The sequence below is a fragment of the Passer domesticus genome, chromosome 2, assembly GCF_036417665.1.
Source record: "Passer domesticus isolate bPasDom1 chromosome 2, bPasDom1.hap1, whole genome shotgun sequence".
NCBI classification, from domain to species: domain Eukaryota; kingdom Metazoa; phylum Chordata; class Aves; order Passeriformes; family Passeridae; genus Passer; species Passer domesticus.
The window spans coordinates 25632540-25657929 of record NC_087475.1 but is presented as its reverse complement, the minus strand read 5'-3'; the positions used below and the strand labels follow the sequence as shown (position 1 = coordinate 25657929).

The 25390-nt window shown below is 42.3% G+C and overlaps 1 protein-coding gene across 6 annotated transcripts in view; it reads left to right on the top strand.

Moving 5' to 3' along the window:
* CARS2 (cysteinyl-tRNA synthetase 2, mitochondrial) overlaps window positions 1-25390 on the top strand; it is a 35440-nt gene that overhangs the window by 1151 nt on the left and 8899 nt on the right. For 3 of the 6 annotated variants that reach the window (XM_064407801.1, XM_064407806.1, XM_064407805.1), the window contains exons 3-11: window positions 3948-4065; window positions 6657-6728; window positions 7313-7418; window positions 8109-8192; window positions 10542-10671; window positions 12940-13073; window positions 16044-16111; window positions 18785-18851; window positions 23565-23703. In XM_064407801.1, the coding sequence (XP_064263871.1) occupies window positions 3948-4065; window positions 6657-6728; window positions 7313-7418; window positions 8109-8192; window positions 10542-10671; window positions 12940-13073; window positions 16044-16111; window positions 18785-18851; window positions 23565-23703 (918 nt within the window). Of the gene's footprint in view, window positions 1-3947; window positions 4066-4488; window positions 4628-6656; window positions 6729-7312; window positions 7419-8108; window positions 8193-10541; window positions 10672-12939; window positions 13074-16043; window positions 16112-18784; window positions 18852-23564; window positions 23704-25390 lie in introns of those variants that run through there. The other 3 variants (XM_064407803.1, XM_064407807.1, XM_064407804.1) reach the window with 3 other exon arrangements.

Here is a 25390-nt window from a genome sequence, read left to right as displayed (position 1 = left end):
CCGTAACGGGGCTGTTGGTTCTGCTGCCTGGCTGAGGCAGAGACAGTGCGTGTCTGTGTCTTGGGAAGAAGCATTAGGAATACGTGCAGTTTGTTTGGGTAGGGTGAGTTGTTAGTTGTTTCAAATTGTATCACCGTAGTGTGAGCTCTCACGTGGAGGAGTCCTGATCCTGGAGCAGAGCCTCTCAGCTGTGCGAAAAGATAGCTTCACCTCAGGTTAGGTCGGGCACTGTGTTGGCACCAAGGAAAAGCCATGCAGGGTTGGCTAATGGAAAGGTACTTTCAAGGTTCATAGATGAACACATCGCATCTTAAATCTCAGCAAGTCCAGGTAGCTTAAAGGCCTTTTTGCAGAGTAACACTGCAGTGGCTTACTATGTTTAAAAATAAAAAAAAGCCAATCCAGAACAGCACAGGTTTTTCTCTGTAGTTCATTAGGATTGTTAGAACAATAAGCTAGCTTCATTATAAGTAACTTTGAAAAAGTACTTTAAACACACCAGAAGAGGTTGCTGGCATTTGTTTCAGAACAACACACCTGATGAGTAGACATGCCAGGGTGTCTGCTATTCCTGTGAAACTGAGGGGAGTTGCAGAGGCTCAAACTGCTCTTAAGGTTCTGTCTCTGCATTCTTAAAGAGCAAGTTGTGGTGGGCTCTTTGGAAGAACAGGGGTTTATCAGATAATTGCCATCTGTATGAGATCAGACATTGTGCATTTCAGTAACTGAATAATTCCCATTCAGTGTAAGGGATTTCACAGCTTCTCATCTTGTCTCAACTTCATTCAGAAACTTGTATTGAATCTTGCTCATGCTGAACTGAGCCATCACAGTAACTGCATAACTGCTGCTTTGTTCTGTAAAAAGGAAGACTTAAAATACCAGTTATGTGAAAGTACTGTTGCCAGTGCTAATGTTAATGCTACTGTACTGTTAATGCTACTGTACTGTACTGTTGTGTATATGTTGTGGTGTCTTTTCCTCCCTGCTTTTGTCAAGTCTCAGCAGAAAACTGACCTAGCTTTTTACTGGTGACCTAAAAATCAAGAACATGATATCTTGGACTTGTTGTTTGTACTAAGTATTTTCAGGGGAACTTTTTATTTGAAAGTCATAGTAATTTGTGTATTTAAATCAGCTCTTTGTGATGCAGGCTCCATTACAGTTTACATTGAAATAATTACAATTTAAAATCATCATTTGAAAGTGACTGTGTAAAAAAGATGTTTATAAGTTTCTTGTCTTTATCCCTCAGTTGAGGTTCTCTGGTGTGGTAGGGCCTGTCTTCCCTGGCATGGTGTAATAGGGAAGGGAATGGCAGAGGTGCTTCTGTCCTAAGGGGTATATTTGATCTAGACCACAATGTTTTATAGACCCTTTGGTCTTGCAGCTCTCTGTGGCTTTTAAATGTCTGGTTTTTTTTCAGTGGTTCTCTTGCCCTCAGACTTTCTTGATTAAAAGAGGGAGTAGAAAGGCCTTGCTTACATTTGCCTGGTTTTTACCCACCTTTCTTACCCATGTCTAAACTAGCAATTTCAAGCTTTCCCACTGTGGAGGTTTGCCATGTCACCCGGGTCTGACCTCTTCACGTGCTAATTTAAGAAAGAATGGTTAGTGCTGAATATTGCCTTTGGTGTATCGTGCAGATACACCAGGTATCATTCTGTCCTTTAGCACCTCTTTAAGCACCTTCACGTGTTGTTCCTGCTGCATGACAAGGTGTCTGCGCTGAAGACCTTTTGCTCTCTTTTCTCATCAGTTAAACCCTTCATCGTGGGAGGAGTTGGCTGTTCCTTTCCAGTATCTCTGGTCTTACACATGTCAGTGTTGACATTGTGTTGCTCAGCTGATTTGTTCAGGATAGTGGAGCACTCTTGGTTCTATTTATTTCTTTATTTTTAAAAATGGTATCTTTTTTTTCCCCAGTAGTTAGGTCCAGACATAGAACAGCTGAAATTTATGCTGCTGTTGGGGGCCAGGAGAGGCACTGGGAAATAGCATGAAGTCAAATGGAATGGTGGCTGTTGCTACTCTGCTGCTCTTGTTAAATACCATCATTTTGTTGTACTTCTGCCACATGTTCTCTTCTTACTAGAATGCCCTTTTTTCCCCTCTGTCTTGTACTTGACTTGTGTCAAATACAACAAATGGAGCAGGTAATAAAGCAGAAATGGATAATGGAAATGAGTTTGAGATCCTTGAGGAGAATTTGGAAATAATGGCATTATTTTTCTCCTGTCCTCTTTCCATTCCACAAGCAGTTCTTATTTCTCTAAATAATTTAACATTCTTTAGTATGTTGTGCTTCCAGTCTTAAAAACAGATGCTCTGTCTGCCTCCATATGACATCCAACACCCATTCTGTATAGAGAAAAAAGTAAGACAGGCAAAGAATACTATTTTTTTTCCCAGTTCTGGGTCTGACCTTGGTTGTACTGGTTTGACCTGCAGCCTGGTTGGCATCCAGGTTCCTGGCTGAATGCTTTGAAGTAAGAGTAAAACCAGCCACGAGAGATTTCTCGTGCACGTGCTCTGCCACCCCCTGATCTTCACTGTCTGTTTTGGCTGGTTTTTTTTTATCAGTCCTGAAGTGGTAAAGACCCTGTGGTATCAGGAATTCTGCTCTTGTTCTTGCAGAGTTTCTTCCATTAATTCAGTTGGAAGATGAGAGGAGAGGGAACAGTGTGAAATTTGTGCCTGCTCTGGGAACAGTGACTGCAGGGCTGTTAAATCTAATATCAAGCTTTTGATGCTGGCGTTGTTCCTGTGAACAGGATCCAAAGGCCAATTTAATATTCTTATGGAATCATGTCACCACATTAGATGAGCCTTACTCCCAGTGAGCTGCTATTCATTAAAAACTATCTCCCTGGCAGCAAGGCTTTCAAAAAGTCTTTTTTCAGCATGGGCACAGCACAAACAACAACTAAAAGTATTTTTCTTCATCAAGGTATTATGCATCCGTAAATCAGTATCTTGGTGCTACCTGGCACCTGCTGGGAAGGGTGCAAATCCATTTCTATAGTTGCTTACACTTCTTTGTTCTCATGGCCATGGGAGTTGCAGGTTGTGTGATGCTGTGGATGAGATGGGAACCTGTAGGTCTGTGAACCTCCTTGCTGGCTTTAGAGAAAACAGAGCCCAGAAAGGCTGAGGATTCTCATCATCTTGCAGGGCAGACACAGAGATTATAGTCACCTTCTAGTTTCCCACCTAGTAATTTGGTTTAACTCAAAGTGTGTTTTGAGAATTACAAATGGAGAGTCTGTGAGCAGAAGGAGCTGCAGCAGCCCTATATACAGCTTGTATATCCATCAGTCTATCAGCATTAAATACTCTGCTTTGTGGCACAAGCCCTGAATAATTTTCAGAATAACTCTATTCTCAAGTGTAAATAGAATAAGCTATAGAGCATCTACTCTTTGCTATCAGAAAATATCTGTGATGGTGTGTGATTGAAATACTTTATTGGTGGCTGGTATCTGTTGTTACTCAACCCTAAGAAAAATTAATTTGAATCCTGCTTTATTTCTCCGTGTTCTTCTGCTGCATGACTTTTGAAAACTTGTTAGGATATATAAGCCCAAGGGATGTGTTTCAAGAACATCTGATCTCTGTGTCTTGTTTTGTCCTGTTGGCTTTGAAAGACTCTCCAGGCTCATGTAGCTTGTGATACCCTTTAAATAAAAAGATGCAACAAAAGAAAACACTCAGAAAATCTGATGTAATGTGTCACTAATGCCAGAAGAGGGTAGGCCAGTTCAAGAGAAATTTGCTTGACTTTTGTGCAGGTAGCAAGTGGTTTTGGAAAAACACCTTATGCACTGAAGATCTTTTCATTGCAAGTGTTGGGATGAATTAGATTGTCCCTGTGGCTGTTGGTTATTTTTGTTTAAGTTTATTCTTACTACTGCATGTTCAAAAGCTCATGTTTCTTTCTCTTCCAGCTCCTATGTTAGGTTTGATATAATTCGAAGGATAATGACAAGGTTTTTTGGAATTGAAGTTATCATGGTGATGGGGATCACAGACATAGATGACAAGATAATAAAAAGAGCCAATGAGGTAGGTGTTTGCTGCAGTCTTTGACTAACCTTTTGGTATTTTCTAAGCTTCTTATATAGGAAAATTAACCTGGCTTTGGGGTTCTTTTATTGAGTTATGTTTGTTTTAATTAGTAGGTAATAAAAGTTGAGATTTTTGGTCCCCTAGTGTGGCTGTAATGGGTCTGGGAGTGAGGAGGGCTGAGTGTCAAGAGCTGTGGTAAATGGGTACAGAGCTGTGTGATGGGGGAGGCAGAGAGGAGCTACCTTACAGCACTCACAGCTGGGATTCTCCTGCCCTCTCCCCCTGCCTGAGAGGCTAGAAGGGAACAAAAGCCCTGCGTGAATCCTCAGCACGGTGGAATTATCCCAAAACTTAGCAGCCAGAAGGGTTCTGGGCGAGTTCTGGAGAAGTGTTGTGTGCCGGGATCATGGAAGGCGGTACCGACAGCGCTGCCACGTGGGGCGAGGGCAGTTCCTGGAAGGTGCCGAGCACCATCTAGCTGCAGTGTCAGCACCTGGGAAAGCTTCCCCAGCCCTGCCTGAATTTGTCACCCACAGGAAAGTTAACGTGGTGTGTAGGGGTAAGTCTTGATAAGACAGGAGCTGTAAGTGGTTCTCAGCTGAATTTTAGTCTGACCTTTTTTACCAGATCAGCTTGGTGAATGATTATTTAAATTCTTTTTTTTTTAATGGTTTTAAAAACAGTTTTTGAACCCTGAAGCACTAACGGTGTATTCTGTATTTTTATTCTGCATTTTGAGTCCTTTTTTTAAATTTGATTTTAGAATCTATAACTCACATGTTTGGGATCATAAGTGAATGTATTGGATTGAATTGCAGTTGCAAGCTTTAAAATAGTTTATTGGAGCCAGATAATTTGACAGCTGTTCCTTTTACTTATCTTTAAGTAAACAGTTACTTTCTCAGTTAAATATAGGCCCCTGCATTCAGATGAATACTAGCACACCACTCATCTAGAAATATGTCTGTTCCCTTAGTCCATTTACTTGCTGTTTTCTAAGGCAGTAAACAATTCCAAAACAAGCAACCCCCCTCCAAAATTTAGGCATTTTAAAATTTTTCCTCACTGACAGAACATCTTAGAGATTTTGTCTTTGAGGAGGGGGGAATGACATGTTCTTGAAAGATGTGTTTCTTTATTACATTCTTTGGTTCTATGAAGTCATCTTTTCTTGGCTTCTTTTTTTTTGGTGACCTTTTGAAGTGTTTGCTCAACCATTTGGTTTGGATGGCCAGGGCCTTTACCTCAGTAGCCTGCTTTTGTTGTTGGAACTTGTGCACCTGAAGCATTACAGTGGTAGAATCGATATGCCGAAGCTTGTTCTTCATCCTCTGGTAGGATTCATCATGGGGAAACCTCAAAATTGGGTACTAGTTTGTGATGAACTGCATGCCATCAGTGGTCCTTTGAGAGCGAGATGACTCTCTGTGTGTTGAACATCCATCTGGACAGGAGGAAATTCCCCCTCTTCTTTCTGTAGGCACCTTTGTTTCTTTCTTGATCAAAGAAGTAGCTGAGCTGTCTGGGAAGATGAATCCAGTCACTGGTCTGTAGGCAGAGGCATGTCTTTGTTTTTTGGTGCTGAGCATTGTCCTCATTTCATTGCTGCATGAACATCTGGATTGTCTTCACCAGAACCCCTGCTTTGTCCAGGAGTTTGTACAAACAGTGGTAGCCACCTGCTCTCTCAAATCGGAGCCCGTACAGATGCTCCAGTAATGAATTAGAAGTGATGAAATGGGATGGATGTTGTTAATGATTCAGTTACCTGCAAGATGGAGAGACTGACAGTATGTTGTCTTCTCCTCAGTAGTTTGTTCTCAGAGAAGATGTAAAAGCATGCATTTGAAACACTTTGATACCATGCTGTTGCTTACTAGGGCAGGTTTTGCTGTCATGCATCTTTCAATCCCTGGCCTCTTCTGAGTATTTGAGAACAAGTACCTTACCATGGGCAAGTACCTTTCCTTTTGGGTTGCATTTTCTCATCCCCTCTGCAAGAGGAACCTGTTCATGTCCCATGAATGAGAAATGTAGAGAAGGTGCTTGAGAAACGCTGGGCTTGGCAAAGTGAGGAACTGGCTTTTAATATTGAGATCTATGAGTACCCATGATCTGCTGAAATAGCTTATTTTTCTTAATCACTGAAAATTAATATCTTGTCTCATCCTGCAAGTCTCTGATCTGTCTTTCTGACGCGTAGGTGGTATTGGTGTTTCCTGTCAGTAAGTTGAATGGTTTTTATCTCGGTGTATGGTAGTATATTTTGTCACTGGAAATGAAAGACACTCTCAAAAGGAAAATAATAAGAGAGGGAAGGAGTTTATTATTTTAGTCTTTAGTTGCTTTCTCTTAAAAGAGATATATTAATATTTGGAAATTGAGTAGCATAAATGAAATACTACTTCTAAGTTATAAATAACTTACATCTCCTCCCTGTCAATGTTAGATTAATAAGCCTTTCTGACTCTTTACCTTGGGGGCTCTCTAAGTCTTTCAATTAGCTATTAGCTGTCTGAGAAAAGATTGCCATATTTTATATCATTACTCTGATTTATGATTTGCTAATCTGCTTCTCTTTTTTTCAGATGAATATATCGCCAGTAGCTCTTGCTCGTATTTATGAAGAAGACTTTAAACAAGATATGGCTGCCTTAAAGGTACAAATACTCAAGATTCTAAATTTAAGACTATTTCTAAGCAATTATTTTGGTAAAGAATCTGGTTTTGAGAGTTTAATCTGAAAAAATAAATTTGTTGCTTGGAAACTGAGTGCTGATTTACTTTTTCATTCTTTTGGAATGATATTGCACATCTTTTGAGTAAGGAAATGTGGGGAGAAGCAATCCTGAGCTTTGGAATAAGCAAGTTACATTTCTTTAGGAACAGTTTTTTTCCATATTTAGTAGATCCTTGATTCACAGATATTGCATATTTACTATAATGCAGAAATAGCCTGATTGAAAGCACAGGAAACACAAAATCTTCTTTGACTGATTTCAGGTGACTTTGCTTCTTGTCTCCCTGTCAGAAGCAGAGAGTGAGCCATTGGGAAAATCAGGGCTTTTCTTTGCCACCTCTCAAATATTTTTTCTATGTGTGTATTACCTTAAATACTGCTTATCAATTTTTATGATACTTGCAACTTTTTTAAAAGATACAATTGAGGAGAATGTTTAGTTTGTTTCTTAGGGTGAAGGAACTCATTGGCAGTGTGATAATGCGATGTTACTCTTTCTTTAAGGTCCTTCCTCCTACGGTATATATGAGGGTGACTGACAATATTCCTCAAATCATTTCCTTTATAAAAACAATAATTTCCAGTGGGCAAGCTTATGCAACCTCGCAAGGTAAGACTTTGAGCAAAGTAACTCCTTGTTCAGCACATGTATAGGAAGCCACTGCTCTTAGTAATCCTGTTTTGGAATCAGATGAGATACCTTGTGCCAGGCTTTCCTTCTGTTGCTTAACAGGGTGTGAGTGAATTGTTTCTGATGACATGAGTGGGCAGAACAGCTATTACTCAATTTATAAGTTAAATGTAGCTTATTATTTATTGTAATTGTTTACTGTAATAAACTGCTGTCTAAACTCCTTGGGGAAATCCTGGCCTGGTTTCTACAAGAAAGCTGGGGGAACCTCTGAAGAGGAGCTGTGTACTCCTGTGTGCTGTAAAAGATGTGTCTGCAAAGCAAAATGTGTGGATTTCTTTTTTAGCAGAGCTGGTGGTTGTAGAAGAGTTCAAGTGCATTGTAACTGGACTAGGTGTAGCTTGAGCTGCAGTAGGGGAGGGCATTGCTGATTGTGCATGGGCAAGGGAGAACCTGGGAGATCCCCAGAGTTCAAAGTTATGCTGTGGGCAGAAGGTTGCTGCAAAACATGGGACATCTGTTACTACTTCTGCAGTATTTCTGAATTTCTAAATCAGAATTTCACATGGGAGTGGAAGAGCACTTTATTTTGCTTTCAGAGAAATGTTACCAAGTTCTCATCAATGTACCCCATTTTTGGTATGCAACTAAACATTTCTTTTGTATTAGGCAATGTTTATTTTGATGTTAAATCCTGGGGAAGAAAATACGGAGTGTTCACTGCTACTAACCCTGATACCCAAGATGAAGCAGGTAAGTTTATGGCATGAGCTAGTTTGTGTTAATGCATTGTTTGAATGCATTTTGCATCTGCATGCAAACTTTCATTCAACAGTCTGATACAGTTTTCTAACCCATTGTGTATAGCTAAGTTTCTGGTTAATTAAGGTTACAGTGCTTGTGTAGTTATTTTTTGAAGCACTCACTGTTGCCAGTGCAGGAGGAAACTTGGTTTTTCTTCTTCCTTTCATCCTTCCCTCTATACATTTGTTCTGGTACCTTAGAACAATTAGGATTCTCAAGCAATTTTAATTATATACTTGGCAGTGCTACATAGAAACTTCACAGTGAGGTGGTGTTCTTGCTGTTGCAGTAGCCAGCAGTGAGGTACTCAAGGGAAAACACAAGGAAACCTCACCTACCATGTTCTTCTTGGGGCAGTTGCACTGCTCTGAAGTTTACTGGGTGAATTGCTTCCTTCATTACTTGTCACTGGGCTAAGCAGCCTCTTTGTGTGAGAGTGAGCAATCTTCATAGGCTGTGCTAGAGCAGGGCTGTACCATGGCTGTGGGGATTTTGCTCCAGTTCCTGCTTTGCAGGATTTGCTTTGCTGAACCTCTGTAAGTAAGGATCTGATCAGGTCTCTGCATCAGAGAATTTGATTCAGGTCTTCTGCATCCTTCCGCAAACTAAAGTTCAGTATTTCATCATTTTAAAAAATCTGTTTGTAATTACTGAAAATGCCTTGGAGGCTGATGCTCAGCTCCAGCCAGAACTTCTCACAGCTCTGCTCTGGAGTTGTTTCAGCGTTACGGCTTCCAGGGGGAATGTCAACAGTTAGTTAGAGGTAATTACTGACTGCAGAGAGCCAGCAGCCTCCTGGGCTGCACAGGGAGGAGAGTTGCCAGCAGCTCAGTGGAGGTGGTCGTTCTCTGCTCAGCACTGGTGAGACATTCTGGAGTGCAGGTCTGGTGCTGGGCTCCCCAGAACAGCAGTGGAGAAAGGCCAGCAAAGGGCCACAATAATGATGGAGCATCTTTCATGTGAGGAAAAGCAGACAGAGCTGGACCACTCAGCCTAGAGTTGAGAAGGCTCAGGGGAATCCTACCCATGTGTACTCATACTGATGGAGTAGAGCAGATGGAGCCAGGCTTTTCTCTGTGGTGCTTGGTGGTGGGACAAGAGGCCCTGATGATGACTTGAAACTTAGGAAATTTCATTTAAAGCTAAGAAAAATCCTTTTTACCCTGAGGATGGTAACACAAGCCATGGTGCTCAGAGAGGCTGTGGATCTCCATCCTCAGTCAAAGCCTAACTGGACACCATCCTGGGCAGCCTCTGTAGCTGCTCCTGCTCTGAGCAGGGGGTTGGGTTAGACTGTCCCCAGATGTGCCTTCCAGCCTCAGCTGAGACTGATTATGTGTTTTACCCTGCTTCTCCTCTAGTCACAACTAAGTGCATTCTTATTTCTAAAGATTTTGACATTTGTTTTGCTTACAACTGAGAAGTTGAAGAGTGCTCTTTTGTAGGCAAAAGAGGGTTGGAGTCCACAGATACTGGTCACTCAGAACTTGGCAATCTAGTGAAAGAGCCCAGGTGAAGATTCAGTGGGAAAAACTAGGTTTATATTTCTGTATTTTTAGTTCTTGGGAATTTTGAGTTGTATGATTCTAAAAGTGAGGTCGTGTATTTGTCTGAAAGAAAGTCCAGAGTCCAGAGCCCTGTTCTGTGGCTCCTGCCAGGGTTTGCTGTGTATTTGACTGGAGGTTAGGAGTCAGCAGAGATGAGCAGCCCTGCAGTATTGTAACAAAGAGGACTGCATCCTTGGCAATGTAGTGAAGGAAAGAGCAAATATAGCTGTGAGGAAGCCTTTGTAGAGAACCCATTGGTGAAAACGGTACTGAAAAATTGCTACTGTCCAAGAATAGATTCTTATCTCTGTACACATTGTTTTATAAAATCTAAAACACAAAGTAATTGTGTCCCAGAGAAGAAAATGTAGGGTGTTTGTTTGTTTGTATGTTTTGGTTTGGTTTTATTACCTTTCCTGCTGTAGTGCAGTCAATTTGTCCTGGGGAAACTGGCTGATATGTAACTAAATGAATGAAAAATAAGGCAAACCAGGAAAGGATAAAAGGACTGGTAGGATGTATTAAGGAATCTTGAATCCATCTTTGTAGCTTGTTGAAATCTATTTCAATATTCCAATATTTCAATTTTCCCCTGTGTGAGGGGGAAGAGAAGGAAGTTGTAGTGAAAAGAAGTTGATTGAAGGGGATTAAAATCAGACTAGTTCACTAAATACACATTTCCTCTTGCTTTCATTTGGTCATTTTTTTTCTTTGAGGCATATCCCATTAACAAATCACTTATTCTTGCCAGTTGATTCTGATAAACGACATGGTAAAGATTTTGCCCTGTGGAAGGCTGCCAAGCCTCAAGAGCTATCTTGGAATTCTCCCTGGGGAAAAGGACGACCTGGATGGCACATTGAATGTTCCACAATATCAAGGTCAGATTTCTTGGATTTTGGTAAATCTAATGCTATTTTTTGTTTTCTGTCACAGTACAATGGTAGCAGCAGTATTGAAAGTGTTTTCTAATCAGTAGGTAGCACTGGTTTTAATGTGACCATTTTATGCAACTTGGGATGTCACATGTGGCCCAGATAAACTCTGCTTCACCTTACTGTCACAGCTGTCTCTATGTTTTGGCACCTTCTCTTGAGTCAGACTTGGTGCTTAAGATATGGCACACGGGATCACAGTCCATTAGCAGTCTTTTAACTTGAGCTGAGTAACCAGAGGTGTGGTGGAAATTATGGCACCTCTTCCATTTGCTTCCCTTCCACTTCTAGCAGTCTTCATCAGCCCTAGTTCAGGATGTAGGTGTCAGGAGGACAGGGTGTGGGATTACAGCTTGATCTATGAGGTCTTGCTGGCCTTATCTTAACAGCAGCTGTGGATGTTCATGCTAATAATCTAAGTGCTATTCAGCATTCTTGCTGAGTAGTGTTTTGCTTGCAGTTGGTTTGATGTAATTTGCTCTTAATTTGAAGTTTCATTTTCACCACAGGAGAAAAAATCTTCTTTCCTGGAAGATTGATAGTGTACTTAGTTTTGCATTAGACTCAGATCTTTTTTTGGAAGCTAATAAGAAATAGTTTAGATCTGACCTTGTTCAGCTTAAATTTTCAGCTAAAGCTGAAAGGAGGTGGAACCAGCTGCTTTAGGTTTTTCTTTCATATGCTTTTCTGGTGCACCTGGTATTGTTAGTCTTTTCCACCTGCTTGTGGAAAGTGTTTATAAGGGTGATTTTCTGTCTGTAAATAGTTTCAGCATAGTGAGGCAGCTCTTAAAGCAATCAAAGTGCACAAAATCATGCTGTGTTTGATGTACAACCTCTGACAGAAGTGCACAGATAAGAAATGCCAGTTACAACATGGCTTGTCTGCTAATGCAGTGCTGCTTATAGTCTGCATTTCTTTCTCTAAAAATGTGTTTTACTGAGGCTGGATGAGGCTTCTGCCATATAAATAAAAGACCCACAGAGAGCATGATTGTAGTAATCTTGGACTGTGAAAAATTGAGAGCTTACTTTGGTAAGTGACCTAAACCAATTTGCTGACCCAGTCAGCTGCTGAAGGTCCATTTTAAGCAATACTTGCTTAGCTGTCTGTTTTGCCAAGTATCTCAAGGCACTTTAACTATGTTAGGTGAGTTAATTTTGATAAGTCTGTGAATGAGGAGTCTCTGGTCTCTAGAGCAGCCCTGGAGGAGGGAATCCCCTGCTTTGTCCCCTTCAGGTCTGATCTTCTCTATGCATTTTTCCTTGTGTGAGGTGGGTGGCTCCTCCTGTCCCTGTGCATTTGCCATATCCATCTGGCACCTCTCTCCAGCTCTTAGTGGTTTTGTTGGAGGAAACAGCAAGTGCTCCTCTGTAGGTGGCACAAAGGAAGGTGAGGGTCAGCCCTGGGAAGATTTGTGCTTTAGCTGGTTTTGAAGTGGGCAGAAGCAGAGAAGGATGAACTTGGGAGATGGTGGCAGCTGCTCTTCCTTCCTTCCTCTCTTCTCCCTCTTCTCCTCCTTGTCTTTTCCTCCTGTGCCCCAACAGCTTCTGCAAAGCCATTGTGTGGCTCAGTGTTAGCAGGGTGTTTGTCTCAAAAAGGGACCAAAGTATTAATGTTTAGCCAGCTACCATGAGCACCTTGTTAAGGTAACATATGGGAGACCTGTGTGTTTGTAGGCCTTGCATCTTTCCCTGCCTGAGTACTCCTGGTTTCTGAGCACTTGAGGTTGACTCACATCCCTATGAGGCTGTAAGTGTGAACTTTGTATAACAGGCAAAATAAAGTTGCTAACCTGCCAAGCTTGACCTGACTGCACACACTGTTGTTTGAATTCTTAGAGAAAAGGTACAAGATAAGGAAGAGTAATACCAAATTTATAGAAATAAGTTGTTAGGTTTACACATAAAGGCACCTGTGTGATACTGAAACTGTAGTAGAACAAGGAAAGGAGACATCCTCTTTGCTGTCCTTGAAGGTAGAAAAATAATTGCTTCTACTAAGGAGGAGTAATTGTGAATAGATATGGGTCCTGTCCATACATGTTCTGCTGCAGTTTTGGTATCCAAGGTATGTGTAAAGTCTTGTTTTAAAACTGCAGTTACTAAATTGTGCACTTAAATATATGTTGTTTCATCTTATTTTTGTCTGCATTGCTTTTTACAAAAAGCTTTTGTGGTGTTCTACTTACTGATCAGGAAAATATTGTTACAGTGCAGTGTTTGGAAAGCAGCTGGACATCCATACCGGTGGAATAGATCTTGCATTTCCTCATCATGAAAATGAAATTGCACAGTGTGAGGTGTATCATCAGTGTGAGCAGTGGGGGAATTACTTTCTGCATTCTGGTAAGTAAAATATTGATCACTTGAGAGGCCTGTACAAATACAATAGTTTGGGTTCTTTAAGTTTGGCATTTCATGCTGTGAGAACACGTTTCACTGCCTGGCATTATGGAGAACTGCTCCTTGCTCCCTCTGCATAAAAGTGCTTCATTCAGGGAAGTTTGTGCTGTGAACTACGTCACTGATGGCTCTAGTGCTGTTCCCATTGATGGAAATCTTGGCATTTTTTCTTCCTGTTGCAGTTGTGGTGGCTCTGGATGGACAGCTGAAGTCAATAGAAAGTCAGATTCAAGCCTGCAGCCTCTCTTTTGCTGATTAGTATTTTGGGCAGGATGTCTCTATGAACTCTTGAGGCTGCTTCTCTGAATAGAAGAGCTGCAGAGTTAAGCCTGTGGTGCACTCTGGGAATTATGTGAGCTTTCATTTTTATATATTTGTACTGTTTGGGTTGAATATTGAATTCTAGTTTCAGTTCCCAGCGTAGAGCCTGTTGTAAATCTATAGCAGTTGTCCAGAGGCTGGTGCATCCTCCAGGGTGTGCTTTGTTCCCGAGGCACTGTGGAATCCTCTGCACTTCCATTGAGATGCACTGGTTACTGCTGAGGGGAGCCTTCTGTTGACAAACCAGTGAATCTGGCTTTGCAAACTTGGAACTGAATCTGTAGGGGAAATATACCAGCTAAATAAAGAAGAGTCAATTAAATCAAAAAAAGAAAAGGGGAGAACTTAATTCCAAGGGCAGTTTTTATACTGAAGTTCTCTAGGAGCTGACAGATTGCATTCATTAAGTCAGAAAGTCTTGCTGGAGGATGATGGTGTGAATTATTTAGGGCAAATGAATCAGCTTCAGAAACAATTTATTCTGCTAACAGACTTCAGAATTTTAGCAGCTCAGAATTGGAGGAGCAGTCCCCATTAGAGGAAGAAAATCCCTGCACTGGGGATAAATCTTATAAGGACTTTATTTTTAGACTACTTGTACTCTGGGAAGAGCGCCAAACCAAAGTTATGAAAATCCTTGTATTTTGTGTTCTTGAATGAAATCATTCTAAGTACTGAAACTCTTGGAAGAGGAGTATTAATTCAAATTCAGATGTTACTGGTACCTTTTTAGGAAAACACAGTCCAACTATTTTTAAGCTTGTCTGCCTGAAGTTAATTAAGTCAGTATTTAAATGCCTTTGCAAAAGAGAGAGGAAGTAATCTTACCCAGGCTCTTCCCCTTCTCCGAGGAGAATTTTGGCTGTGGGTTTTACTTGAGTCCCAAGAGCTGCAGGTGTCCAGCTGAGTCTGACAGCCTGAATATGCTTATTGAGTGTCCCAGGTTTAATGATACAGTGGTGAAAGTGGCCTCACCTGCTAGCAGACAGGACAGACTGTTAAAGCAAGGTTTTTTATCATGGGTAGCTACTGTAGCTGGTTCTGCACCAATAGATATTTTGATTCATTCCTACTCTCCATAGAGTATGTTGTGCAAAATTAAATTTTGAGGTGGTAAGGGTAGGACTTCCCATGGTGAGTTCCTTTTGCTTTGAATCATTATCAGAAATAGCTGAGAAGTGAAACGAGGAGCTTTTCAGGTCCAGTTATCAGGCTTGAGCTTGTTGTTTTCATATCCAGATGAGTGCAATGGGGATTTTATCTACTTGTGGAAGCAAGAGGGTTTCGGGCAAGGCTGCAAAGCAGCTCTGTGTAGTGAGTAGCACAAAATGCAGACAGCTGCTGGGTTGCTGAGCAAGAAATGCCACTTCTGTCACCACTCATAAAAGCAGGAGCACGATCATACGTTGTCCTTGCACTCTGAGGCATTGGTAGCACTGGGCTGCCAAATGTGAAAGAATGCAGTGCTGGTAGGGTATTACAGAGCAAGATAAATTTATGCTTAAAAATCTGTCTCAAAGTATGATTAAGTGCTAGATGCTGCAGGTCAGAGAAGTGCCTGAAATCTCACGTTAGTTGTGGGTGGTTGGTAACTTACAGAATTACTCTTTCATTAGGAGAAGCCTATTAAGGCTTTTAACAACATTTCTGAAATTATGCTGAGTAGTCTTTCAGTGGCAGCATGTTTGCCATTCTCTGGTGCTGTGAATAATTGGTGTTTTCCATCAGTGGTGCTGCCATGATGAGACCTGGAATGAGACGTGCGTGAGACCTGGAAGCAGGCAACCTCAGGCTATACCTCTCCTGTATTTCTTCAACAGAGCTTTCAATCCTAAAGCCAAGCTCTACATACTCTCCTAAATGCAGTGTTACTACCTTTTTCCTGTGCTACAGCCCTGCAAAGCAGTGATCTATGTGACTATTGAATGTTCTAGCAATGCTCAGAGATCACACTTTAAAATAAACGAATTCAAATTAGGTATTGTAGCTGCATCCCTCCCTCACCCTGCTTTTTCTCAGTCTCACAAGTCTGGAGAAGTTGAGAATCTGTAGAAAATTCATTTTGCATTTAAGATATTTTGAACCAGTGCTATAAAACTTCGCGGTAAAAAAATAATGTTAACAGCCATCAGCAAGTAGTAAGTACAGAAGATTGAGTTTTAAGGATTTTTAAATGCTAGATCACTGGAAAATATTTCTTAAAATACTTCTGGGAAGTCAAGAGTAACAGGTAAGGTACTTGTGAAGACTGAAACTATTTACTTGCTTGTTTTTACCAGTTTATTGTCAATTTTGAACAGGGAGACTCATGGCAGTGGTGGGGATTTTTTGTTGTTTTTTTTTTTTTTAATGTTTTAAATGTCTGTATTTTAAAATTCACCCAGTGGAAGTTTTTAGGATGGAGATGTGTGCAGGACTGTAGGCAAAGCTATTGAAAAATGTACCCATTACATTGAAATGTTTGGCATGTATCCATTATAGCATATGCTGCCTCCAACATTTACAGTGTCTCAGTGCAGTCTTTCTCATTTGCTCCCTATTCAGAAGCACACTTGTTTATCCTGATTAATTTTTTTTTTTTTTTTACTATAGGGCATTTGCATGTTAAAGGAAGTCAAGAAAAAATGTCAAAGTCATTAAAAAACTACATAACAATTAAGGTAATTTCTTTGTTTGAATTGAAGCAAGTTTGTAGGTTTATAATATGTAAATATTAATCACAGCCCTCTTTTGAGAAAGCTTTGGAGTGTGTGCTTGTGCTGCTGTGTTTCTCTAGTACAGATGTATCTGTTATTGTGGATCTGGAGGAAGGATACCTGCTCAGATTCATGATTTCCTTATAACAATGGATCGTGCTGAGCTGAGAGTGTAGGAGCAGAGTTTGTGCCCAGTACCAGAATCCTGCACTGCAGATTTGTGGCTGGACTTGGCAGTCTCAGGGGTCTTTTCCAACCTGAATGATTCTGTTCTGTAGAGATGGGTTCTCATTGGTCTATTCTTAATAATGCTTTGAAAAAGCATGGACTTGGAAAAAAATGGATGTTTTTCCTAGTCCTTCTTTAGGTGAAATGGGGCATAGTGTCAGTGTTTTGTCAGGAAGCTTCAGGGTATCCTGAACCACACTATTGCAGCAGTCTCTCCCATTACCATTATTTTTTATAAGGTGGCCTTGCTGATGCACAGAAGCTTTGCCTTCTGATACCCCCGAGCCACATGGCTGTGTGATATGTCACTGTGTCCCCAGGTCTTTGGTGTGGCCCAGAGCAGGGTTTCTCTGCCAGCTGTGTGTGCTACAGCTGTGCCTGGTGCTGGGGTGGCTCCCACACTGGCTGATGCCTACTGCTGGAATTGGGTGATTTCCTTCCTTTAAACAAAGCTTGGGAAACTGCTTTGGCATATGTGTTCCCCTTTGTCCTCTTGAAAAAATTAATTAAAATCCCTTTAAAAAGAGGTTCAATATGAGCTGCTTTATTCCTAAGTCTTCTGATGCTGTCTGGGTACAGTTAAGCCCTGTTTCCCTGGAGCTCACAATTTTCACAGAAATCTCACAAGTCTCAGCAGATGTTGTGGACAGGGTGTAGAGATGACCACAAATGCAGTGCATGGAGTTAAAAGCAGCATGTCAAATGTTCCTCTCCACATCCTCCATGATGGCACAGCTTGTGCTGAGGAAACAAATATTTCAGGCCTGTCTCTCTTTTCTTGTCGGTCTCTGCTTTTCATGTCTGCCCTTACACATGGGTAACAAGCATTAATCTTTCCTGAAAAGTGATTTTCAGTCCAGTGAAACAATTTTTTCCTCTACAGCTGCCTTGACCTTGAAAGTTAAACCCTACATGGAGGGTTTTGTGCCTGTGCCAAAAGATGGGAGGTCTGTCCAGGATCTTCCCTTGGTCCAGCCAGTTGCCACCTGCATCCCAGGCTGTCACCTGGGCACAGCAGCCCATCCTCTACATCCAGCTGCCCTGTTTCCCTCCCCTTGTACCCTACTCCAGTTTTTTCTTTCATAGCTAATTAAAAAAAAAATTAATTTAAAATGAATTAATTAAAAAATTTAATTCTGACCCTGAAAATCAGAGAGATTGTGATAACACAGGGCCAAGCAACCCGCTTTCAAAGAGCTGTGATTCTTCATCTGTTCTCTGTTTTAAAAGAAATGCAGAGTTGTTTTCTCTAGTTTGAATGGTCCTTTCCCAAATTTGAATTGATTTCTGTACTGTACTCATATTGTTCTACCTCTGTATATTAGTGTAAAGCTGCTGTGCATATGGGGTGCACTCATTTCTATCCAGTTTATTTTAAAAACCCACAACAAACAAATGAACACCTACCAAAACAATCAGTATTACTGTTTCTTGATTGTGATTGCCTCAATTATTTCTGTTTTCACTTGAGAGACAGCACATTGCTGATGCTTTTCCACTGTTCAGGCTGGTTTAGTCTTGTACCAGAAGCCTTATTTAAAAATGTGAGATTTAAGCAAATGACACTTTCCATGTTTGATCATTTGTACTGTCTTCTTATTATTTTTGATTTTTGTGGCACTTCAGTCATCCTCACCTGTTTGCAAATTAAAAAAAATAATTGCAGGTGAAAAAAAAAATAAAGCAAAAGTGCAATAGTCACAGTCAATCTACCAATCTATCGCAATGTCCAGCCTTGCCTGAGAGCAGGTTGGAGGTGATTGAATGTTTTATCAGTGTACCTTCCAAACATTTAAAGAGCTCATTATATTACTAATATAAATTAATTGTACTAGTAGTAATACTAGTAGTTTACTGGAGTAAATTATTTGTAAAGCTAGATAAATATTAGAGTGGAGTTTATTAGGCTTCCTAATTAACACAGATAACTCTTTTTATATTGCTAAGATTTATTATGTTCACTCCCTATGTTTCTTCATATTCTAGTCCTGTAGAAAAAGTGCACTTATTTTCTTTTTCAATAAATCTTTGTATTTGTAAAGTTTGCAAAACTCAGGAGCTTTGCTCTCTGTAAGATTGTATCCCACACTTAGTCTGATAATTTCATTTTAGGGTTTTTTTGCAAAGGTGTTTTTACAGTGTATGTTTGATTGTACCAGCAAAGTAATTTTCACTGTCTTATTGGACATTGTGCGTATATTTATATCTTGTATATATGTATGCACACCTATCTTATATGGAACTGAATTTTATTTAGTTTAGGTTTTAAAGCAGTGTTAAAGGTTTTATGCCTGTCTTAAATTGCAGAGATGCGTTGTTTGTCGTGTTAGTTTGAAAACCAAGGGGGTGAAAGAGCTCCTGAAGAAACTGATATCATGCTAAAGCTGTCTTTTTGTGCATGGAGTTTAGGATTTCCTGGAGAAATGCTCATCAGATCAATTCAGAATGTTTTGTTTGCGTGGCAGATACAGCTCAGGTAAGGACCAGCCCCTTCCCTGCATGGCTTTCCCCACGCCTTTCCCACAGCCAGCTCCCTGTGTGCTTCCTGGAGTGCTGTGGGTGGAAGGGTTTTGGTGGTGCTCTCTGGGGCTGCTCTTTGGCTAACATTTAGAAAATTGTCTTTACTGGGCACAGTACATAACCATTCATTTAAATACCTTCTTGAGCTTAGTTGTGACTCATAGTTAATTGCATTTTAAATTAATGAATTACCTCTCTCTCTGGTTTGCCTCTGTTGTAGTTACGTGTATTGCAGTCACGATCAGCTGGTTTTGGAGATGTATCTAGATGGAGCTGTGGCTTATATTCCTGTAGAGGGTATGACGAGGGCTGGCTAGTAATTTTTTATCTCCCTGCTGTGTTATCATTTTTGTCCTGTGGAGTTCCTGAGTGTTCAGGCAGTTCTGTGGTGCAGTGCAATTCACTTAGACCAGCACATGATAACCTAATGAACACCTTAGTTGGCAGATCATCTCTCTGCTAGTGGGGAGATTTTGTCAGCTTCCCTGTGTACACCACAGTGTTTCCAGCAGGTAGATGCTACTTTGAGCTGGAAGAGGTTTTCGTATGTCTGTGTTCCTACCAGTTTATTGGGACCTACCAAAAGCAGATAGTATTTCCTTAACCACTGCTGGATCACCTGGCTTGTTGGCTGTCCTGGCATGGCAAAGGAGTAGTGGAGCATGGGCAGCAGCTGCTGTGGTGTCCAGTGGGCCTCTGTCTGCCTTGGATAAAGCACCTGTAGCAGTGTGACTGTGAGCTGGCCTGGCCAAGGCTCTGGGGCACTGCCCGTGCCTGTCAGTGTGCAGTGTGCTGCCAGGCTTTATAGTCATCCAGTCATTGGACTGAGAAGTGTTTCTGCTTGTTCATACTGCTAGCTGCCTTGCAGGAGCCACCCATGTGATCTTCCTGGTGGATCCTCCCTCTCCTAGGACAGTGGAAGGCATCAGGAATTGAGCAATTGCAGTATTTCAAAGCATGGGGTAGTAAAGAGAGAGGTGGTTATTAACTTCCCTGCCACTGTCACAGAAAGAGAGGGCTGCATCCAGCTGAAGATCTGCTGCAGAGCAGCATCCTGTTTGGGAATGCAGAGGATTGGTGGCATGCTTGGCTGTTTTGGGGTGATGCTGCAGGGCAGTGGCACACTTGACTGGTTGCTCCTTTTAGGAGATGAAATACCTTGTGTACACTTAGGTGGCTCCTTGGCTGGGGGCACTTGGGGGTCATGAACAACTGCGTGTTTAAAACATGAGGAAAGACTAACACTTGCTGCCACTACCATATATATGTTTGTCATGTGAGCAAGAGCTAAATGTCTGGTAGTTTCTAACCTTGCCTCAGGACAAGGAATGGCACTGGAGCCCTGCAATGGAGAGCTGCCTGCAGGCTTTCTTCACTCCCTGTCAGCTGGTTGCAGTTGAGCCTGTGCTTTTTGCATTACTTCTAGGATAAACACCCCCTGAGGTAAAAAAAGAGTGCTACCTGTGTGGATGTGGGTGGCTTTGATGAAAGGATGTGCTGGTGTGATATCAGAGTATAAGCCAGTTGGCAGGTAAGGGTTGCTCAGAAGTCTGCACTTCCCACCTCCACCTTACAAGGCCATGTGCCCAGTAAAGAGCCAGAGTTGGTCTCTGCTGAGCCAGGTATTCACTGTGCTGCCTGTCAGCTTGTGTCCCTGCTATCAGTATTCACTTTGGTCTAAACTTAAGTTTACTGCACTCCTCATCTTGCTGTCTGCTGGTATTTTTATTTTAAGTGAGATCCCAAGCACCTTCTTGTTTCTTAAAAGGTTTTTATAGCCTAGACACATGGGTGATGGTTGCTGCCATTTCTATCTGCCGAAGAAAGCCTTTTATAAAATCCAGGTTTGTGGGTCAGGTGGTACCACAAATGTTGGATTAAATCTGTAAAAAAAGGTCTTTGTAGGCATGTGGATGGGGGCAGCTGCTGGCAGTGGGAATGGCTCATGCTTGATAATGTGTTTTCTTTGGCTTGGAATGGGCCTTTTTTGTTGTCTGGGCTACCCCCCTGTCTCTGTGTATGCTAACAGGCACAAATAGAGACAAATGTGACTCCAGACTAGCCCAGCCTTGGAGGGGCAGGGTTTGAAAGGGGTGAGTGCAGGGAGGTGCACGTGTTTCATGAGAGTGGAGTCCCTTCCTGTGATGATCATTGTCAGAGGAAGGATAAAGCAGCATGCCTTGCTTGTGGGGAAGAGGAGAAAAGTCAGAGAGAAGAGACTTGGATCATCCTTCCATAATGTATTTCTGCATGGGGTTCCCTGCTTCATCTGCTTCTCTGCCTCTCTGGTGGTGGGGCAGAGCTGCTCGGGGTGAAGCTGAGCTCTGGGGGCAGTGGTGATTATCTGGGCATTTTGCTTTGGCTGGTGCCTCTGGCTGTTCCCTTCTTGGCCTGAGTCACCACCCTGTGGCACATCTGGGGCTGTTGGGAAAATCTTTCCTAGGTACCCGAGGCAGCAGCATGGTGACCAGTGTGCCAGCTGCTTCTGGATGCAGCTTGGAAGGACAGGTGCCATCTCTGAAGTCCTGTGGGACCCTGCTGTGAGGCAGCACTTTTCCTCTTGCATCTCTTCAGCAGTGGCTTCACTTTATGCAGTGTGATAAATCACAGGGCCTGTGAGCCCGGCCACGGGCAGTGGGGTTCTGTCTCCAGAATGTTCTCCTGATCACCAGAAATGCTCTGGTGATTTTGTGAACCTGAGTGAACTACAATGTTTTGACCGCTCTGAGGTGTAATTACTGGTTGGTGCTAATAAAGAAATGTTTTGTAATTTGATGATGCATTGGTGATGCTGTCGGTGGCGAAGGAGGGAAGGAGTGGGGAGCACAGTGAAGGTTTATAGGGCCAGGCTTGCCTGTGCTGCGTTGTGGGTTTGCAGTGCCTGCAGGCAGTGGTTTAGGAGTATGCCCTCAACTGGGGATGAAGAATGGCTTGAACGAAAGTAGGTTTCATCAGGATAAACTTTTATCAAGTATTCCTTGCAGAATTCTTGTAAGCAGGTTAATCAGTTGAGTAATGCTAGTGTATATAAATGATCACTCTCAGTGTCTCATTGTGTTATAGAGGTCTGTTTGAAAACTGAGTAAAGCTTGATTTAATGAGGCAGTGAAAAATCTGACAAATAGAGGTCCAGACTTATGCCTTTGTTACACTGGGGTAAATCCTGTGTAAAGTCTGTTTAAATAGTTAGGCTTCCTTGGGAATTAGGCTAATAGAAATTAGATTGGATCTCACATCTGGCTGCTTTTTCCCTCTTACATCTGTCCTCTTGGTAGAACTGTCTGATCTAAAGAGTCTGTCTGGGCAGCACTGGGTAATTCTGCAAAGCAGCTGGATGCACCACAGGCAGGAGCAGAGGTGAGATTTCTGTGGAAGCGATGGGTGATGCTCAGTGCTGATGATATTAGGAACGTGCTGGCAGCTGTAGTTTGGATGTACCATATTGCTGAGGTCAGGTGTACAGCAGTGAAGCAATGCTGCTCTGGCTGTGGATGGGTCTGGTGTGATCCTGGGGGAAGGAGTGCAGTCAAACTCAGGCCTGTCCTAAGGACACCGCTTCCACTGAGGTCAGGTGAGCTCTCTTATGTGGGCTCCAAAAGCTTTTCTACAGATAATTGCACATTCCTGTACAAATTAAAAAAAGCCTCTCACTGATAGCAATTCCCAGTAAAAGTGACAGTGAGCTGGTCTGGCACACCTGCACTTCACAGGGTACAAGCAAGGTGAGAGGAGCCTGCTGAACTCCTGCCAGCAGGAGTGGACTCTGGAAGTTCCCAAAGTGGAATTGCCTGCCAAAGGTAGGGTCTGCCTGGGTGCAGTGGGGATGTCTGTGTGCATGGATGCCTTGTTAGTGGTAGGGCTGATGTTACTGTGGCTGGTGGAACAGAAGCTCTGTAGGGTTCCTGTGTGGCACATCTCATCGTAAAGTGGAGCTCAGCTGTGGATGCAAGGAGTCATTTACCTCGAGGTTTTATCTTTCTTTCCAGTGGCCATAAGAGGCTTTGATACGTGTGAGTGTGATAAATCCCATCCTAGACGTGCCCTTATGAGTTTAAGCCATTTGGTTTTTTTCTCTAAAAATAGCTTTCTCAAAGTAGTATGGTCAGTTTAGCTCTGATGTTGTGAGGGAGTTGTTCAGGAGCTACACCACAAATTTTAAGTTCATCTTGATTTTAGATGTTGGTGAGGCAGCCCTTTAAACAGAGTCAGTGGTGAGGGTTAGGCTTCTTTGGACATCTCCAAATACAGATTGTGTCTACCTAAATTAGAATAGGCACAAAATTAGAGGTACGTGTTGCCATAACTAGAACGCTTAGAAGTATATTAAATCCTAATGCTTTGGATTGATGACTTTGCAGAGAAATTCAATAATGGAAAAAAATTAAAATTAAATAGTGATTGCATCAGTAAACTTCCAGATTCAACTTTTTGAATCAGTTTGATAAGTGTTCCAGTAGGTTATACTTTGTCATATGTAGTGATCGTCTTTTATATTGATTTAATCCACCTGGTGTGCATGAAAAATGGAGCTTTTAATTAAATGTGCAATTAATTGTAAGAAGTTTGCTATACAAATAATAACAAGCTTCTCCTTTGTTTCCAAATACTGTTCTTATGTATGACAGACAACATTCTCTCCATCATAATGCCTTGATTTCTTTTTTCTCAGCAGTAGAATTTAGTGAGGAGAGCATGGAAGATGCAAAGAACCTTCTTCAGGCAATCTCCTCATTTATTAGAGATGCAAATGCTTATATAAAAGGACAGCTGGTGTGTGACCCTGTTAGAGAAGACATATTGTGGGAAAGGTAAGTGCCCTTCCCATATCTTAGAAGATTGTGATTATGTGAGCAATAGTTTGCTGACAGACTCAAGGGTTCTGTTTAAGAAGCAGGACAAGAAGGACTAAGCAGCAGTCCTCCCTCCCACCCCAAAAACCAAGGGTAATTAAAACAAAAAGTCTCTTTCTAGCTTGCTGTTTTTGCTCTTAGTCTGCTATACTCAGTTCACTGTGTTTTTAAAATCACTGTTACTTATCTGGTGTGCCTGTCCTAACACAGGCATCTTTGCCCCTGGTGAGTGGTGTAGGAGGCAAAGCTGTGGCAGTTGTGAGGCTCCCCAGTTCGTAAGCAGAGCTGGGCAGTGGTGATTTGAGAAGAAAGAGGGTGACTGGAGAGTGACACACCTTGGGCACGTGGATTTGTAAGCAGGCTGGCTGGCACTGTGGTGTGCTGCAGAGGAGAGAAGGGGCTGCTGAGAGATTGGCCATGGGCAGGGATGTCACAGGGAAGGAAGCAATTACAGTTTTTGTTACCCTGACAATGATGACGAGAATCCTTTGGAGTCCGTTGTGAAAACCAGGTGATCTTCAGGACTGAGGTGAGCTGTGTGTTGGGTGCAGAGCTGAGAGCAGAGCATGGAGTCAGGGTAGGAGGGGCTTTGAGTGCCACAAAGCAAAGTTAGTGCAGGCAACTCTGGCTGTAGAATCAGGGGGGAGACAGTCTGTGCTGTGGAGGTGAGAGGCAGCTTCCTTATGGCTCAGGTGCCTCACTGATGGGGAAGCTTGTGGCTGCACTGGTAGGTTGCAAGGGACACTGGAGCCTGTTACGGGAAAGTGCAGTTGCATTAACTAGCTGTGGTATTTGGCAAAAGCAAATCCTTCAGCAGGAGTCTGCAGGAGTTCTGTTAGTGCAAGATAAAGCTGAGAGGCATGAGGAAGTTGAAATGGATAATCAGTGGGGGATGTGTGGGAGGGCACAACTTGTGTATTCCTAGGTGTAAAAACAATGAAAATGAAACAAAGCTCTTAATTAGCAAAGTGTTAGGTAGTCAGTGGAGAGGAGTAAGCTTGCAGGGAAGAGTGTTGGGAAGAATGTATTAGAACAGCAGCCATCCAGTATCTGAGGGGAGGTAGGCATTCCAGGCAAAAAATTACAGAAACAGGCAAAATAAGGCTCAGGACAGTCCCAGAGATGCTAGGACAGCTTGAGGTTCCCCTGCTCCTTGGACTTTTTTGGTAAATGGCATCCTTGGGCCAGTGCTGTCAAGCTCTGGTTCACCTGGCTGTGTGTGGGAGCATGCTGCCAGCAGCTGTTTGTAGCTCTCCATGTATCCCTGCTGCTCTCCTCATCTCCCTCTCCCAGTGGCTGCAGCTGGTGGTGCAGGTTCTGTGGTGATCAGTGCTGGTTCCCATGGCTTTTGGCACTGCTACACAAATATTCCCAGTGGACCTTTCCACCTGGGCCATGGTGAGTGGAATCCCTTGGGACTGGCATTGGGCTCCCCTGGGAGATGAGGAGGCAGTGCTTGGTTCTGAGTCGGATCCTGACAACAGGATTCTTGGCCAACCCCAGGACAGCTTTCTTGCCAGGCACTGGAGAGCTGCCTGTGATGTGCCTTTGGAAGAGAAACATGCTGTTAGCATGATTAATGGGCTGCTGGAGAAAAAAACCAAAACTCAGTGAGATCTTTGATATGCTTAATATCAGTCTCATT